The sequence below is a fragment of the Vanessa cardui genome, chromosome 29, assembly GCF_905220365.1.
Source record: "Vanessa cardui chromosome 29, ilVanCard2.1, whole genome shotgun sequence".
NCBI classification, from domain to species: domain Eukaryota; kingdom Metazoa; phylum Arthropoda; class Insecta; order Lepidoptera; family Nymphalidae; genus Vanessa; species Vanessa cardui.
Window position 1 is genome coordinate 3,333,414 of NC_061151.1, and position 20,101 is coordinate 3,353,514.

Consider the following 20,101-nt stretch of genomic DNA (forward strand, 5'->3'; position numbering starts at 1 on the left):
GTTCGGAAAGTAGATTCTACCGAGAAGAACCGGCAAGAAACTCAGTAGTTACTCTTTTTCAACAAAATACAAAATCTTGTATCGAGTAATAAGCCTTTTTTACCCATGTATTTTTTATAAACGATTTGAATTTAAGAAGAGGCAAAGTAAAAATTGTCTGCGGAATTTTAGTATAGAAACGGATACCTTGCCCAAAGAAAGATTTATTGACTTTGCGGAGTCGGACACTTGGCGTTATAAGCTTATCCTTACTCCTCGTGCATATACAATGATTGTCAATGTTCTCAGCATCCATATCAAATTAATGTTACTCTTGTCTAAACTGGAAAATTTATCTGAATCTTCTATTGAAAGTAAACAGATAAAATGCAACGAATACCCAGATTAATGGTGGTAGGGCTTATTTCGAGACAATCTGGGTAGGTACCACCCATTTATCATATATTCTATAGCCAATTACTTTTGGTGACCACATACCACTAGGGGATCCCTTAGGGAGTACAATCATGCTTTAAAAAAAAATAGTTAAAATTTTGTTGAAATGAGAAAGACTTACCCAATTAAATATGGCATTATAAGGATGAAGGAATATGATGAAGAGTCCCACTCCCAACGCCACGAAACCAAGCAGGAACAATAGGAATAAACCTGTCGACAAAGAAGAAAATATTAATTTCGATATATTTATAGATATATTGTTATATATCGTATATGGTTCTCCAAAATTTTTCAACCGAAAGCAGATTAAGACTAAAATTATAAAATACTAATATCGTAATATAGAGTCGAGATGGGCCAGTAGTTAGAACGCTTGCATCTTAAATGACTGCGGGTTCAAACCCAAGCAAACACCACTATATATATATATATATATATATATATATATATATATATATATGTGCTTAATTTGTGTTTATAATTCGTCTCGTGCTCGGCGGTGAAGGAAAACATCGTGAGGAAACCTGCATGTGTCTAATTTCATAGAAATATTGTCACATCTGTATTCCACTAACTCGCATTGGAACAGCGTGGAATATGTTCCAAATCCTCAAAACCAGCAGTGGGAAATGTACAGGCTGCTACTTTACTTATGTTAACTCCGGAGTTTTGTTCATCTATAAATTAACTGTTTCTAATTTCATAGAAATTCAGCTGCATGTGGATTTAAGTCATGATTTGAATATCATAATATTAATATTTAAATGATGTCGTATTGTAAAGGCAATTAGATGTTTTGGTTGGTATATAACTTTACGATTATATTGCGTTTGGCGGTCGTTATGACCATAAAATCGACATGTGTCATATTATCTTGCTAATGTTAATTGCTTTGTTGCTAAGCCGAATCGTCTTCTCACGGGTTCAATACAGGTCATTATGACTTTGAGGCTTTATCTACTATACTATGTATTTGAGCTGAGATGGCCCAGTGGTTAGAACGCGTGCATCTTAATCGATGATTGCGGGTTCAAAGCCAGGCAAGCACCACCATATATATGTGCTTAATTTGTGTTTATAATTTATTCATGGAAAACATCGTAAGGAAACCTGCATGTGTCTAATTTCATCGAAATTCTGCCACATGTGCATTCCACCAACCCGTATTGGAACAGCGTGGTTGAAAATGTTCCAAACCCTCTCCTTAATGGTAGACAAGGCCTTATCTCAGCAGTGGGAAATTTACAGGCTTTTGTTTTTTTTTACTTTACTATGTATTTTCTCTGTATGTATGTATTACACATATAAATCGCTTCTAAAATCCAGAGTGAAGGAAACAGTATCCGTTTTGTCCGTCCAACCGAAATAAAAAAAAATACTGCATACGTATATTTGCATAATAAAATGACATCGCATAAAACTCAATGATATAGCATATAAATAAGCATTTGTGGGTAAAAATGTCTTCATAAATTAAGTGGGTATTATAATCACAAATCAATACATACATATAATAAAAATGGAGTGTCTGTTTGTAATATTAAAATAGCCCTTTTTTACTCAATGCATTTGTATACACGGTACGTATACGAAAATGACATTGTTTACAATTTTTGTTTGTCTGTCTCTGGAACGGCTGGACCGATTTTGATGGGACTTTCACTGTCATATAACTGATATAATAAGGAGTAACTTAGGCTACAATATTTTTTTTGTTAAAATCAAACGCGTTCAAAGTCGCGGGCACAGCTAGTATAATATAAAGTCAATCGTTGAACAAATACATTCCGAAGGTTTTTATAAATTGTTTTGTTAAGAATTCAATTTTTATATTTTCAATGAATATACGATAACACAGTGGTTAGAACACGTGAATATTTAACGATGGTCGTGGGTTCAAACCCAGGCGAGTATTGAATTATAATGTGCGTATTTTGTTTTTATAATTCGTATTGTGAAGGAAAATTTTGTGAGGGGTATGTCGTATGACACATACAAATACATATATATATGTATTATGTACAAACTTACATTGTGTGGTTTAAGCCTCCTATAATACAATACGTAATAAATTATTCGTCAATATGACACGTCGATTTACATGTACTTGCTTTCTCGGGTTGAACTGACGCGAGAATCTATAGCGATGAATAGCGTCGAATGACGCGATAGGGAGCTATTTCTACTGGTTGTGGAAATTGTCAGTAATCGGTTTTATTGAATTTGCCGATGCTACATCAAAGTTATGTCGTACTATACTTGTGTGCGTGTTCGGCGAAGTGTGAGCTCCTATTACACATATAACTATATCTCAGCTTTATACCATCCAGACATATATAACAAAGGTTGTAGTGTCAGAAAACTTGTTTGAGAGCAAGCATTCTAAAAGGTGATAACTTCAGGTCTAATTATTCCAGAGATCGCCCCAGACTCATTTACAAGACCGGTTTGCCAGTGAGGATTCCATTTCTGGTATAATATTATTAATAATATTTATTAATGAGATATTCATTTTTCATGCGTTTTATTAACCATAAAATGTTAATTAATAAATGTTTTTTTTTTGTCTTTATATGCTGTAGGTCTCATACCACAGGTTAAAACTATAGTAATATTATAAATGTGAAAGTAAATTTGTCTGTTGGTATGTTGCCGATTCACAACCAAACCAATGAACTGAATTTAGTGAAATTTGGTTTGAAGCAAATTTAAATCCAAGGAATGACATACTTTTTTGCCAAACACTTTGTTTTTTTCCAAACGATGATTGCGAGTTCAAACCCAGGCTGTTGTTTTTGTTGTTGTTGTGTTTCTTTTTTTTTTTAATAGAACAGAAGACCTATGCCTACGTCATTATATCTACCTGCATGCCAAATATCTATCCCGATCCGCCCATTAGTTTGGCATGTACGTTGATAGATCACTATGTCAGACAACCTTTGAGTTATATGTTTAACATATAAGTTTTTTTGCATATAAATAGAAATTAAATAATCTTTGTAGTAGCCTACCATAATCCTTTGCCATTTATAAGCCTCCTTTAACACCGAATCAGCCATTAAGACATCACAAAAAAAAATGACGTAGCCTCGCGGATTCAACAACAACAGCCTGTAAATTCCCACTGTTGGGCTAAAGGCCTCCTCTCCCTTTGAGGAGAAGGTTTTGGAACATATTCCACCACGCTGTTCCAATGTGGGTTGGTGGAACGCACATGTGGTAAAATTTCTATAAAATTTGTAACATGCAGGTATCGTCACGACGTTTTCCTTCACCGCTGAGCATGAGATGAATTATAAAGACAAATTAAGCACATGACACAGTGGTGCTTTTCTGGGTTTGAACCCGCAATCATCGGTTAAGATGCACGCGTTCTAGCCACTGGGCCGTCTAACAGTTATAAAAGTGTCAATCAAATGTTGCTATTCAATCATAAAATTGTTATAATAGTTACACGTTATTCGATATTATGATTAAATAACTATATGAAACATGTTATCGATAACAGAGAGAATAAAGGTTATCATACACTAAATTTATCGCGCGATATATAGCTATAGATTTTAGGAAAACACTTGTCAGTATAAAAAAAGTTTAAGTTAGACAGTGTAAATTGTTAATATATACTGGCTGTCCTGATTTAGAAACCTCATCATTACATAGTATAAAACAAAGTCGCTTACCGCTGTCTGTTCCTATGTATGCTTAGATCTTTAAAATTACGCAACGGATTTTGATGCGGTTTTTTTTTAAAGATAGAGCGATTCCAGAAAAAGGTTTTTGTATATAATACATGGACGATATAGTAAAGAAACACTGTAAATTTTCGAAGTTTCTAATGTAATGTCGTATATAAACAAATTCTGTAGTATATTTAGTATCAGCATTGCAGTTATAGATATATATTTTTTATGGTATAAGTTGGTGGACGAGCATATGGGCCACCTGATAGTAACTGGTCACCATCACCCATAGACAATGACGCTATAAGAAACATTAAGTATTCCTTACATCGTCAGTGTGCCACCAACCTTGGCAACTAAGTTGTTATGTCCCTTGTGCCTGTAGTTACACTGGCTCACTCACCCTTCAAACCGGAACACAACAGTACTGTTATTCGGAGGTAGAATAACTGATGATTGGGTGGTACCTACCCAGGCGGGCTTGCACAAAACCCTACCACCAAGTGTTATAAACATACCAGATTGTTTGTCTATCTATTATTAATAAATAGAATTATTATTATTTAACAATGTTAATTATTAATATGAATGACATATATGTAAAATATATATCAAGCTGTATCAGTGGACGGTGATATTATTAATTTATTCAAATTAAGCTGTATAATAATTCAAGTCTAAATGAAACCTAATCATAAATACCGCAAGTATTTAAGGCTTTATCAGACGGAAGTCTGTCAGCATGAATTTAATTGTGCCATGATGTATTTGATATGATTTTTTACTCAAGCAACAGCAATCATAGTGGAGATTAAACTAGTTTTTAATGTGCAAATAGCTAATGTTGATATTTTTTTAAAAGCAAATCGAAGAAAAGTAAAAGTATTGTACGATAAGCAATCTCTAGTAATTAATGTGTAATAACTAACTAAAAATAAATCAAAATATTTTTTTTATGGTATAGGTTAGCGGACGAGCATATTGGCAACCTGATGGTAAGTGGTCACCATTACCCATAGCTGTAAGAAATATTAACCATTCCTTACATCGTCAATGGGCCACCAACTTTGGGAATTAAAATATTATATCCCTTGTGCCTGTAGTTACACTGGCTTACTCACCCTTCAAACCGGAACACAACAATTCTGAGTACTGTTGTTTGGCGGTAGAATAACTGATGAGTGGGTGGTACCTACCGAGACGGACTTGCACAAGTGATATACTTTATTCCAGTAGACTTTTACAAGCACTTTTGAATCTTCATTTAAGAATCTATATTAAGAGAAGCTACCACAGATTCGGAATGTTAAATAATTATATTAACTAACATGACTGTATTTTTTTTAAATGTTGAAAAAGAGTAACTACTGAGTTTTTGCCGGTTCTTCTCGGTAGAATCTACTTTCCGAACCGGCGCGCGGCGGTAGCTTTACTTAATTGTTAAATGGCGATTCAAAAGTGCTTGTAAAAGCCCACTTGAATAAAGTTTATTATGATTTTGATTTTGTCTAACACATGACAACTAAACCCTATAACACGTGCGAAACCGCGAGTAACAACTAGTATTAACATATATCATTTATTACAATCCATGGCAACTCTATTTTTATTATCGGAACCTTGATTACGAACATAAAAGGCCGACATGAAAAGGCCTTCGGAATTGCCAGTTAACGAATTAAAATTGGCATAAATTAATTTTTTTTGGCGACCACCGACCACACCTAGTGGTAGGCGTTTGATATGGAACGTAATTTTTTCAATTGATACCTACGATTTGTGTTTTCGCATTTAAATTTGCGTTTATTATCCAAATGCGTTTTCTGGACAAAAATAACTACATAAATACGTGTTAAAATAGGTCAATTTTATCAGTTTTTTTTAGTATCGTTTATAGTATCTTGCCTATTCAGCCAGAATCTGTCATCATCCTAATACCTTTTCTCCTGGTAGACTGGTAGCTTTTCTCCAAATAATTAGATAATATCTTAGGCTTAATAGGTAATGTTTACCTTCGTCCATAAATTATTTATTTCACTAATAACTTTTTTTTAATATACAAATAAAATTTGAAAATTCTTATTTTATTAATCAAGACTGCGTGGGATAGATGCAAGAATATGAATTAATTAAGATTATTAGTTCAAGGATTAAATTAATGATTAATTAATACACCGGGAAGTGTCTACCTTTTTAGATATATAAAACGACCTTTCATATGACTGCAAATATTCAAATATTATGTATGCGAATGTCTGTTACCTCTTTACGCTTAAACCGCTGATCCGATTGAGATGAAATTTGCTTTGGATATAATTTGAGTTCTCGACAAGAGTATGGATTTTAATTCATCCCTCTAAGGTGATTGCGGCGTGATTGATAAGATGAATTGGGGATTATGGTTTCTGTGATGTAGACATAATGAATATGTTGCTAATTTTGATAAGTATTGATACTGTGCGTCAAATAATTTGACCTTTTATCAAGAAATGAACTAACTTTAGTGAGTCGAGATGGCCCAATGGTTAGAACGCGTGCATCTTAATCGATGATTGCGGGTCCAAACCCAGGCAAGCACCGCTGATTCATGTGCTTAATTTGTCTTTATAATTCATCTCGTGCTCAGCAGTGAAGGAAAATATCGTGAGGAAACCTGCATGTGACAAATTTCATAGAAGTTCTGCCATGCCATACATGTGTATTCCACCAACCTGCATTGGAACAGCGTGGTGAAATATGAATATGTACAAATTACGCATATATATATGTATAGTGGTGCTTGCCTGGGTTTGAACCCGAAATCATCGGTTAAGAAGCGTTCTAACCACTGGGCCATCTCAGCTCTGCATCTACTTTACGAAGCAGTAATATAGGAAAAATGAATTTGTGTCTTTTTGTAACTGACAGTGCTTTGCTTGCTTGGCGCGAAAGCTAAGATTATTTTTACACTATCTTTCATTGCTGTTAAATGTATTTAATTTTCAATAAGTAATAGATCTCGATTAACTTGATTTTGTATATATAAAAACTATGAATCCATCATCCACAAGACTATAAAAAAAGTATTGCAAATATGAAACAAAAAATATATGTCGTTCATAAATCACAAACAGATAAAAAATCAAATCCTAACATTTTTTTACGCGTGCGTACCATTTAAATTAAAAAAAAACTTAAATATTCATCTCTAATAGTAATTATTGACAGCTTATTTATACGAGGATATATATGAAGATAATATATCATAATATAAGATATATTATCGAATATTTTAATGTTAGCAATTATTTTGTATCTCTGAACAACGCATGATTCTTAAATCATTAATAAACTTAACAAATTAAACTATATCCGGTTACTATATTCAAGGTATGGTTTAGTTTACGGATACTAAATTTGTCTATGTAAAGCCGGATGGAGCGTGCGGAACATTATAGTGAAGCAAAAAAAGTAAATACAAATTTCCGGTAGTGAAAAATGACATAATTTGTTATGAATACTGTAATTAATGAGCTGAGATGGTCTAGTGGTTAGAACGCGTGCATCTTAACCGATGATTTCGGGTTCAAACCCAGGCAAGCACCGCAATATTTATGTGCTTAATTTGTGTTTATAATTCATCTCGTGCTCGGCGCTGAAGAAAAACATCGCGATGGAACCTGCATGTATCTAATTTCAAAGAAATTCTGCCACATATGTATTCCACCAAACCGCATTGGAACAGTGTGGTGGAATATATTCCGAACATTCTCCTCAAAGGGAGAGTGAGGCGTTAACCCAGCAGTGGGAAATTTACAGGCTGTTGTAAATTTCCCACTGCTGTTGTTGTTGTTGTACTGTAATTAATAACTTAAGTTATGTCGTATTGGCTTTTTTTGCTTCATTTTAATGTTTTGGACGATCTTTTTGTCGTTTGTTTTATGTTCTAAGATGTCGAAAGACCCATTAAATGGAATGTATTCAAACTCAAATAACTTTATTCAAAGTAGACGCATTACACTTATTGATGGTATAAACAGTACCACCGGTTCGGGAAAGAAAACACTGACCTGAGAAGAATCACGAAAGAAAGTCACAGGTCACTGCATTAATATTCAATAATTTATTAGCTAGGTTAGGTTAGTGGGTTTATCATATAATTAACTCGACATCAAAATCAATAAACGGATAGAAATACATTCCAGTTTAAATTCTGTCCAGATTACTTTCAATCTTTCTTAAAGATTTACGGATATCTAGGTGACTATATCATTATTATTTTTTTTATGGCATAGGGGGCAAACGAGCAGGAGGCTCACCTGATGGAAAGTGATTACCACCGCCCATGGACATCTGCAACATCAAGGGGATTGCAGGCACTGTCGGCCTTTAAAATTATTTTAAAGCGTCCTTATAAATAATCAGTAGTTACTATTCCAACCACAGGAGAACAAAGTCAAATGAACAACATTTGAATTCAACAACAAACAACAACAACAACAGCCTGTAAATTTCCCACTGTTGGCCTAAGGCCTCCTCTGCCTTTGAGAAGTTATGGAACATATTCCACCATTTATAAACACATATTAAGCACATGAATACTCAGCTGTGCTGCCTGGGATTGAAACCGTAGTTATCGGTTAAGATGCACGCGTTCTAACCACTGGGCCTTATTGACTCTTTTTTGACTACATTTGACGCGATGTCATTGGTCAAGAGCTTACATTACAGCGAAAGATACGTTTTGATTGGCTAGTATGATTATTTTATAAATAAAGATAGCAGACCTATCAATGAATAGTAATAATATAAAAAAATTAACAAAAAGCAAAACCGACTTCAAACAAAACACTATTTTAAAACAAATGAATATGCACTAAAAAGTAATAAAAATAATTGCGAATTCAAAATATATTTTAGAGTTCTCCTAAGTTAAATGAAATGAAAAATATTAGACTACATAAAAGTCGATTTACGATTATATAATGTAGTTATAGTTATTGTTATATTTGGAGCCGGTGTCAGCCACGGGTACGCGCCTCAAAAATCAAAAGAAAGAAGCGATACGAGCCCCTTGTTTGACCCAGTATAGTCTCGTATTGTGTTTTGATGGATATACTATAGGGTTTTCTTGGATGACACCGACTCCAAATATAGCAATATTGAAAATACTATATATTATAATTATAAAATCTGACCTTTCTTATAAAATAAAATACAGTTTAATAAAGGTTAATACAAACCAAATTTCACGTGAAACCCCGGTTTCAGCTAGTATAGAATGAAGACTTACAATGAATGATTTGAGTCGTACGTCGGGTCATTGAACTACACCGTAAGACCAAAAAAAAGTTATAAGAACAATTTAATTACATCGTATGTTTAAATGTTTCTGTATTTGTTTCTATTAGTGGTACCACTGGATTATGGAAGGAATCCTACATGATCCAGTTCCTTACAAACCCTGTGGTCTTTGGTCTTACAAGTGATAATAATAACGACACAATCATTTATAATGACTAAATAAACACAAATTTCCAAGCCCCGTTTTACCCCCTTAGGGAGTAGAGTTATAAAAACGATCAAATTTCAAATTTGTAGCTGTTATAATATATATGATTTCATGTTTAATCTGTACATGGTGTCGCTTTATAGATATAGATTAAAAAAAAACTAAATTCCTAGTCGTTAAACATCTTACAAAATTCTCTCAAATCTATCAACTTTCAAAGCAACGAGGAAAACTATTATTAATAACTTAATATCAGCTATTATAATAATACAATCTTATCAAATAAAATCGATCTAACTTATAATTCATTTTTTTTAAAAAAAATAGTATATCAAATTGTTTTTCTGACGGTACTCCTTGTACTGTATAATTCCATCGTCAATTAAATTAAAAAAAACAGACGTTATTAAAAAAAATTGGGAACTCCGGTTTCTATAATGCGCAATTGTTTTTACAGGTCTGCGTTGTAATAATATGTTATAACACTAAAACGCACTGATCCAGCTTAGAACTAATTTGTATTTTAATAATTGGTGTATTACTTGTTGACCTTTAGGCAGGCAAGAGTCGAGATGGCCCAGTGGTTAGAACGCGTGCATCTTAACCGATGATTGCGGGTTCAAATCCAGGCAAGCACCGCTGATTCATGTGCTTAATTTGTCTTTATAATTCATCTCGTGCTCAGCGGTGAAGGAAAACATCGTGAGGAAACCTGCATGTGACAAATTTCATAGAAATTCTGCCACATGTGTATTCCACCAACCCGCATTGGAACAGCGTGGTGGAATATGTTCCAAAAAACCTTCTCCTCAAAGGGAGTGGAGGCCTTTAGCCCAGCAGTGAGAATTTACAGGCTGTTGTTGTTCCGGCAATATTACCTATATTACATACATATATAATTGTATTTAACTAACATGTCCGTATTTTTAAATGTTCAAAAAGAATAATTACTGAGAACTGGTGGTAGCTTGATTTAATACAGTTGTTAAATGACGATTCAAAAGTGCTTGTAAAACCCTTTTTTTTTCTCGCTGGAAAAACGCATTACGCGCTTCCTCAACGTGATGTAAAGTGGGGGGGGGGGTGTGGGACTCCCCGGAGCCCTGAACGCCGAATGTCTGATCTGCCGAGTGCGCCCAAGCACACCGGGTTTACCCACTAAAAAACCAGCGGTACCCTCTCTGTCTTTCGGCGGACGCGACAGCATCGCTTACGCATTCTACCGTGACGGTGCTTGTAAAAGCCTGCTTGAATAAAGAATATTTTGATTTTGTTGTGATACGATGAATAAACATACTGAAGAAATGTAGGAGAGACATTACGCATAATACCAATGCCTCGTGCTTTCCGGGGCACTGGAGTAACACTTCCAACTTGCGGGCACGAGATATGCCCACTGTAATTTTACCGGCGAGACAATGCCTTTTACTTGGTGGTAGGGCTTTGTGCAAGCCCGTCTGGGTAGGTACCACCCACTCATCAGTTATTCTACCGCCAAATAACAGTACTCAGTATTGTTGTGTTCCGGTCTGAAGGGTGAGTGTGCCAGTGTAACTACAGGCACAAGGGACATAACATCTTAGTTCCCAAGGTTGGTGGCGCATTGACGATGTAAGGAATAGTTAATATTTCTTACAGCGTTATTATCTATGGGCGATGGTGACCACTTACCATCAGGTGGCCCATATGTTCGTAAACCTATACCATAAAAAGAATCTGACTGGATGATTTAGGAATCGAGCATACTATTTTTTATTAATGTAATCTGTAGCGTTAATTTTATGTTTTCAATGACGCACAGATTTATAAAATTACACGGATCCATATTTCGGTTCAATTATCAAAAACAACCAATCATTTCTAAGAAATATTCCATGTTATTGTCTAAGAGAACAAAAAAAATAATTATAGCAAACATCGAGCAAAAAATCTTCGAATCGTTAATAATACGATACAACCTACACATATATTAATAACATATTGAAATAAAAAAAAAACACTTTGTCAATGGTTTTCAGTACGAAGGCTTGCCAATAATTTTACGCGAATGAGGTCATTGTCCCTTAAGGCGCCATATTGGTGCTTCAATGTTTCTTTACTGACATATGTTGCAAGGGTTTGCTTTATACGTTTTAATTCTGATTATTTTTTATATTTAACAGTCCCAGTTTCACTAGAGAATAAGGGTATTTATATAATATTCATAAGTTGTACATATACCTCTATTGGTTTAAACAGTGCATGCTAGGAAAGTTCCATTGTTTTTTTTTTTATTATAAGCTAGATCTCTAACTGTTATCAGGTCTGATGGACAGTAAGGTATATACCCTAAGGTGCGCACTTGTCTAGAAGACGCCTAATCACTCTATACTTGAAGGTGTCTTATAGGTGGGGAATACCTGACGTATTCCAGATATTAGCGGTGTGTTTCAGAAACGAGAAAGCAAGTTTTAAAAGAGTTTGTTTTGTCAACTATGTGTGGATATATATCTTTTCGATGCTTAAACAGTTACTGTCACATTTCAGGTAATTTACACATAATCTAATGATTTTGAGAGCCGAGATGGCCCAGTGCTTGGAACGCGTGCATCTTAAACGATGATTACGGGTTGAAAACCAGAAGTACCACTGAGTTTTCATGTGTTTCATTTGTAATTCATCTCGTGATCAGTGGTGAAGAAAAACATTGTGAGGTAATGTGCATGTGTCTAATTTCATAGAAATCTACATGTATATTGAACCAACCCGCATTGGAATAGCATGGTGGAATATGTCAAACCTTCTCCTCAAAGGGAGAAGAGGCCTTAGCCCAGTGGGAAATTAATAGGCTGTTGTTGTTATTGTCGTTGTAATTAATTTTACGACAAAGATTTCATCATGGAGCACTGCGAAAATCCATATGTTACTTCTTGAATTTATTGTGTTTAAACATACAGAAGGACGAATCGATTGGATTTTGTATGTTATATGTTTGTTATGTAGTGTCATACAATAAAAAAACGTTCTACAAAGCGAAACAGTTCCTAACGTCGAGTACAGTTTCAACTTTCTGAACCGCAAAAAAATATTTTCGAGTTTTTTATTCGTGAATCTTTGGGCACGATGACCGAACATAATCGAGTATTATCTTTAATTGGACCCGGAGAGCTTAGGGTACCGTTTTATGAGTAAAAAAACAGCACAATTATTCGCTGTGGGCAATTGTGGTTAATTGTTAATTTTAAGTTCAAAAACGACTACCAAATCGACGAGGGAGTCTTAGTGATGTTTGGGTCATTCAATTTTTTTTAATGAAATATAAATATATTTTTCATTGCTTAAGTTTATTTTACAACAACAACAACAACAGCCTGTAAATTCCCACAGCTGGGCTAAAGGCCTCCTCTCCCTTTGAGGAGAAGGGTCGGAACATATTCCACCACGCTGTTCCAATGCGGGTTGGTGGAATAAACATGTGGCAGAATTTCTATGAAATTTATCACATGCAGGTTTCCTCACGATGTTTTCCTTCACCGCTGAGCACGAGATGAATTATAAAGACAAATTAAGCACATGAATCAGCGGTGCTTGCCTGGGTTCGAACCCGCAATCATCGGTTAAGATGCACGCGTTCTAACCACTGGGCCATCTCGACTCTTAAGTTTATTTTGTTTGTTTTTAATTTTTGATTACTAAATTACTGGGCATTGAATTATTGTTATTATTTTTTAAATAGTTATTTGATTTTATAAATTTATGTATGTTGTTAAATTAAATATGAACTAATTATTAATAGAGTTTTAGTAGTCGAATTAACTAACACATTGGGTAACTATAAAGTTAAATGTAAGTTTGTTTTTTTGTAAATAAATAATATTAACTCAGATAAATCCATTAGTTCGATATCCGTGTGCCAGACAGACGTACAAAAAAATACGATTAATCGTGTATTTTTTTTGTCAAACTTTTAATACACGGATGTGTTATTGGCTCAACTTTGAACTGTCAGATGTTGAGATAAAAGAAAGAAAAAAATGAAATCAACTGTCTGTGCCCGAAAAATTAAAACCGGTTTCCAATCGAACATTGTTTGTACATTGTACAGTCAAAGCAAGAAAGCCTTCGTCAGTTTTCAAGTCCTTTATCAAGTCTTAAACTCTTAGTACCTTTTAATCTAAACATCAAATTGTGACGCAATATGTCATTCTAGATCGGTAAAGCAGATTATCGCTCGTACTGAGCACGCGAAAATAGATCTTAAGGTGACGTACCTTTTTTTACCCCGACTGTACAATTATGAATTAATTATATAATTATGTATGAATAAAAAATGTTACCGATATATACCCAGGTTTGGGATTGGTCCATGGTTCGAATGACGGTTATCTACGCAGTAATCTGTAGTTGAGATCGTTTAAAAATAGTAATTACGTACATATATTCGCACAGTACGTTTCGTTAGATTTTAAAATTTAATTGTTTAATTTTTAATTATGGAACACAAAAAAAGCTATCCGCTTAACGGTTTAACGGTTTTCCATATATATCATAACTCTAGTCATTCGCCCCGCATTCACGTGGAATTTATTAATAAATGAAATCATATTTTATATCTGACGACCTACGTGGTCGAGTAGTGTGCACACCGGGTTTCAGGGATACGCCAGTCCCGGGTTCGATACCCGACCGAGTCGATGTTTTGGATCTGGGTGTTTGTGGTACCGTCGTTACTTCTGATTTTCCATAACACAAGTGCTTTAGCTACTTACATTGATAAGAGTAATGTATGTGATGATATTCAATACAAATATTTCATAGATTTGATCAAATCAAATCAAATCAATTTTATTCAAGTAAACTTTACAATGACGCGTTTTTGAATCGTCAATAATTAAATACTACCACCGTTTCGAAAAGCAGCTTCTAGCGAGAAGAAACGGTAAGAAACTCGCAATAAATACAGCCTATATTTCTAGTTAAGCTGTAGATATTAATTAAATATTTAAAATTAGAATGTTAAAGAACAAAGATAGGTACAATAAATTATAATTTCCTATATCAGTTAGGAAAGATATGATAACTTTCTACTAGTTAAAAAATAATCGATCAATAGTTCCGTAGATTTTACCGTACACATTTAACCTCTATTGAATAGTATAGATTATTTATTTATTAAGAAAATATTGTTGTAAGATGACGATAAAAAAAATTAGTTAAAACATAACATGTAGTCATGACTAATGTTTTGCTTAGACTATTCGTCTAGTGGAAAACAGTTAAGGCTTCAAATTTCGAGGTCCCGAGTTCAAACTCAGGGTCAGTAAAATTTTCTAGAAATTGCGCAATTAATTTTATTCCTTATAACATATAATAAAAATGGAGTGTCTGTTTGTAATATTAAAGAAGCCCTTTTTAACTTAATGCATATTTGTGTATACACGGTTAAGGTAAAGTAACAGCCTGTAAATTTCCCACTGCTGGATTAAGGCCTCTTCTTCCATTAAGGAGAGGGTTTGGAACATATTCCACTACGCTGTTCTAATGCGAGTGTGTGGAATGCACATGTAGAATTTCAATGCAATTAGACACATACAGGTTTTATTACGATGTTTTCCTTCGCCGCCGAGCACGAGATGAATTATAAGCACAAATTAAGCACATATAAATATAGTGGTGCTTGCCTGGGTTTGAACCCGAAATCATCGGTTAAGATGCACGCGTTCTAACCACTGGGCCATCTCAGCTCCTAAATATGACATGTAGTTGTTGTATATTAAATTATAGTGGACTGATACAGGTTGAAGATGATGAGGCAAATGTGCCACCTGGTTTTGAGAAAATATGTAACGGATACTCAAACAGACCAGCTTAAAATGACCTGCAAAGTCCACCTAAGTCAGCTAATTTATGACACAGTCTAAACTATTTCACGATCAAAGTTATGCTGGTTGGAAATATTTAAGTATTCTCTGAGCTTCTTTTATTACTACAATTAATCCTTTTCGAAGTTTCCCTTTTCGAATTGTGTTAATATTATTGATATGTAAATTAAACGATTAAGATCATCAGGTCGCGCTATAAATTTTTCGTCTATGTATTATCAATTATTAATCATTGCCAGTTCAGAAAGAATTGTAATCAATCGAAGCGCCGTTAGGTCTCATTATAGAGAAATGACTATACGATGTCTTTATAAAGAAAATAATTATATCACTACATATTATAACACAACGTACCCGGCCGTGTCTGTCTGTCTGTATTTTCACTATAAACTCCAAAACAAATGAGCGGATTTTCAAGATATTTTCACTAATTTACAGAGTGATTATAAGGAAGGTTCTTGTATATAATTTATTTAGGTTTTTGTCTAAATAAGTTGAAATAGAACGACAATTGTGAAACATGTCGGAAAAACGCAACAATATAATATATAAAACAGAAATAAAAGGTATAAATATAAAAATAAACTTATATCCACTCGTGCGAAGCCGGGACGGGCCGCTAGTTTGTGTAATAAATATCTAGAAGTTTACATATTAGAAGAGCTACCTCTAAATTTATTTTTAAGACTCGACTACATAAGGTCATAGTGTCAGAATGGACCAATGATATTTTTATAATAAGAATGTAATTCATGAACATTGTGTAAGTAATACCAACGTAAAACGTAAGCAAATTTAAATAAATAAATATGAGACAACATCACATACTACATTACTCTGATCCCAATGTAAGTAGCTTAAGCACTTGTGTTATGGAAATCAGAAGTAACGACGGCACCACAAACATCCAGACCCAAGACAACGTAGAAAACTAATGGTAATCTACATCGACTCGGCCGGGAATCGAACCCGGGACCTCAGAGTAGACCATGAAAACCGGTGTAGACACCACTTGACCATGGAGGTCGTCAAATTTACGCGAAAATAGTTGAAAATTCATACCATACAAAATAACAGATTATACGAATCTGTTCGATTTAGTCGTATTTTAATTGTTATCATTGTAATTAATAAACTTCGGATTGTTTACATTCAATCGTCATTAACCTAGATACGGTATCTTTTGTCAATTAGTTATAAATCACGTTCTATGACGTCACGAATTTACTGATAAGAATTTCCAAAATATAATAAGAACCAATCAGATGAGGACAAAAGATAAATAAACGAAATTCGACAGATTTGACGCGATATCATTGGTTGAATTTGAATATTGAGAATGTAACAGCCTGTAAATTAATAAATTTCCCACTGCTGGGCTAAGGCTCTCCTATTGAGAAGAGGGTTTGGAACATATTGCACCACGCTGTTCCAATGCCGGTTTGTGGAATGCACATGTAGGAGAATTTCGATGAAATTAGACACATGCAGGTTTCACCGCCGAGCACGAGATGAATTATAAACACAAATTAAGCACGTATAGTACGACACAAATCAGATGTTGCATCGGAAAATGCAATGGAATGAAAATAAAACCGATTACTGTCGATTTACACAACCAATAGAAATAGCTCCCTATCGCGCCATTCGAAGCTATTCGTCGTTATAGATTCACGCGTCAGAGAAAGCAAGTGCATGTAAATCGACGCGTCAAATTGACGAATATATTAGGTCATATGATATTACAAGTTATTACGTTTGTGCAAAGATCATATTCGTACGAGAAATACATATTGATAATTTGGGATAGTGTACTCAATTCGTATGTGATCGGTTTTACGAATTTTGCCGATGCGACATCTAAGTTGTGCCGTACTAAATATATATTGGTGCCTTGTAAGAGATACATAATTAAAACAACGAATATATCACAAGTAATATAAGTTCCGTACGAGAAATAATTTTAATTTTAAATCTCCGTTCATAGAGATTTCTCAATTTCGGGTTATGTAGATTAAGAAGTCACGTTTACGCGAACGTCCGTCTGTACGGACACGTTTCGTATTCGCATAAATTGTTTTTTTTTTATTATTTAATTTTTATAATGTACATAATTAATCAGCACACTGAGCTAATGAGGTTTTAAGACGTGAGTTTTTATGCTGATTTTTTTATGTTTATTCTATGAATTTGGTATTTATGGTGTTGGTCGTTTAGTTAATTTTGAATTATCAAGAGAAGGTTTGGAGCATATTCCACCACGCTGTGCCGATGCGGGTCGATGGATACACATGTGGCAGAATTTCGTTGAACTTAGTGACATGCAGGTATCGCAGGCCGAGTACGAGATGAATTACAACCACAAATTAAGCACATGAAATTTCAGTGGTTCTTGCTGGGTTTGAACCCGAAATCATCGGTTAAGATGCACGCGTTCTTACCACTGGGCCATCTCGTTTCAATTTTGTATAGTTTATCCAACATCCAGACTCCAGAAGCACCTTAATTAAAACGATTATAATTGAATCAGATACATTAAAAAAAACTCATTTAATTAACTGAGATGCCAGCACAGCAACTCGTCTGACGTTCTAAATTCGAAAAAACAATATTATCTACAAGTAAATAATCGTTTAGGAATCTGTGTGTTTTTATAAAAAAAAAACATCGTTCGGAAATCACCTTACACGATAAGGAACGTGACATTTATTTCAATTGTCAATTTCTCAAAGTTAGTTCGGTCAGTGATTAATATTATGCTAATTAATCACGTAACGACGCTCAATCCAGTTCATTATGTATTTGAATAATTAAACTGTCGTTTGCATTAATTAATTATATACAAATGTGTTAGATTCGCGTGTCTGTAGCATGATTATTTTTATTTTTGTACTAACTGTTATCATGATTGTATTTAACAAAATCAATTATTGTTATATCCTAAATTACTCCTTATTACATTAGCTATCTGTCAGTGAAAATTCCATCAAAATCGGTCCAGCCGTCCCAGAGATTAGCCGGAAGAAATGGTTTATATAAACGCTTTTTACCCGACTGCCAAAGAAGGAGGGTAATGTTTTTCGAGTGTATGTAAGTATGTATGTATGTCTTTTCCTTTGTGACCTCCTGTAGCCTAAACGGCTTGATGGATTTTGATGTATGAGGTATCGTTAGATTTGTCTTGATTACGGGAGTGTCATAGGATACATTTTATCCTAAAAGTCCCACGGGATAAAGACATAATAATATTTTTTCTAAATTTCCCTTTAAAAAAATATGTATGCGGTATCATTAGATTCATTTCAATCACGGGAGTAATTAATATAGGATACGTTTTTTCTCAAAATTCCCACGGGAACATGTTAATTCTGCGTCAACGCAAAGTTTTACTCTTTTTTTAGTGTGCAGTCGGGTATTTTGTTTTTTTAATAATTAAATATGTCATTATCTATAATGAATAAACACTTTGTAACAATTGTCTTTTTACTAAATAGCGGTTATGTTAATATTACAAAGAAACACTCCAATTTTATTACATGTGTAGATAAGGCAAAAACTCAAAATAATATTCTACGAATTTCAAGATTTTCATTAAGGACAGCCTCTGGAAATTAGAAGTGAGAACACTTTTGCTGGATAGCACGTAAAGCCTTAAAACCTTCAAATTCTAATCAAAGAACTTTGTATCAGAGACAACAGTCATATTTATTCACTACTAGCTGTGCCCGCGACTTTGTTTGAAGTAATATTATTGCAGCCTAAGTTACTCCTTATTATATTAGTTATCTGCCAGTGAAAGTCCCGTCGAAATTGGTCCAGCCGTTCCAAAGATTAGCCGGATCATACAAACAGACAGATACATAAAACATTGAAAAAAGAAATATTTTAATTTATATACCAGTCTTTAGTAAAAAGCGGTTATGTTAATATTACAAAGAAACACACCAATTTAATTATATGTATAGATAAGGCAAAAACTCAAAAAAATATTTTATGAACTTCAAGAATCTCTAAAATGTGTAAGTGAACTTGCTTATTGATAGTCAAGAAATCTACCACCAGTTCCACCACGTGGCTGGCTGGTTTCTCTTAAGATTGGTCACTGTGAATAAAATCTGTCAGGACTTAGGACTTTATTATTATGAGTGTAATCGACATGATGCATTTGTGTGTGTGTGTGTGTGTGTATATGTGTGTTGCGTGCTAGTTTAACAACAGACCAATCATTAAAGAGATTAAATGCACAGATTATGTTTATAATCCTAGTATTAAATATGTGAAAGTCGGTCTGCTACGCTTTCACATCAGAGCAACTCAATCGATCATTGTGATGCTGCAAATGTATAAGATTATGGGCCCCCTAATGGTAAGTGGTCATCACCCATAGACATTGACGCTGTAAGAAATATTAACAATTCCTTACATCGTCAATGCGCCACCAACCTTGGGAACTGAGAAGTTATGTCCCTTGCCTGTAGTTATACTGGCTCACTAACCCTTCAAACCGGAACACAACAATACTGAGTACTGTTGTTTGGCGGTAGAATTACTGATGAGTGGGTGGTACCTACCCAGACGAGCTAGCACAAAGCCCTACCACCAATGAGAGACATAAACATATACGATAC

The 20,101-nt window shown here is 34.3% G+C and overlaps 1 protein-coding gene across 2 annotated transcripts in view; it reads right to left on the bottom strand.

The window, feature by feature from the left end:
* LOC124541919 (lysosome membrane protein 2-like) overlaps positions 1-20,101 on the bottom strand; it is a 101,013-nt gene that overhangs the window by 25,506 nt on the left and 55,406 nt on the right. For both annotated transcript variants that reach the window (XM_047119851.1, XM_047119850.1), the window contains exon 2: positions 557-648. In XM_047119851.1, the coding sequence (XP_046975807.1) occupies positions 557-648 (92 nt within the window). The remainder of the gene's footprint in view (positions 1-556; positions 649-20,101) is intronic.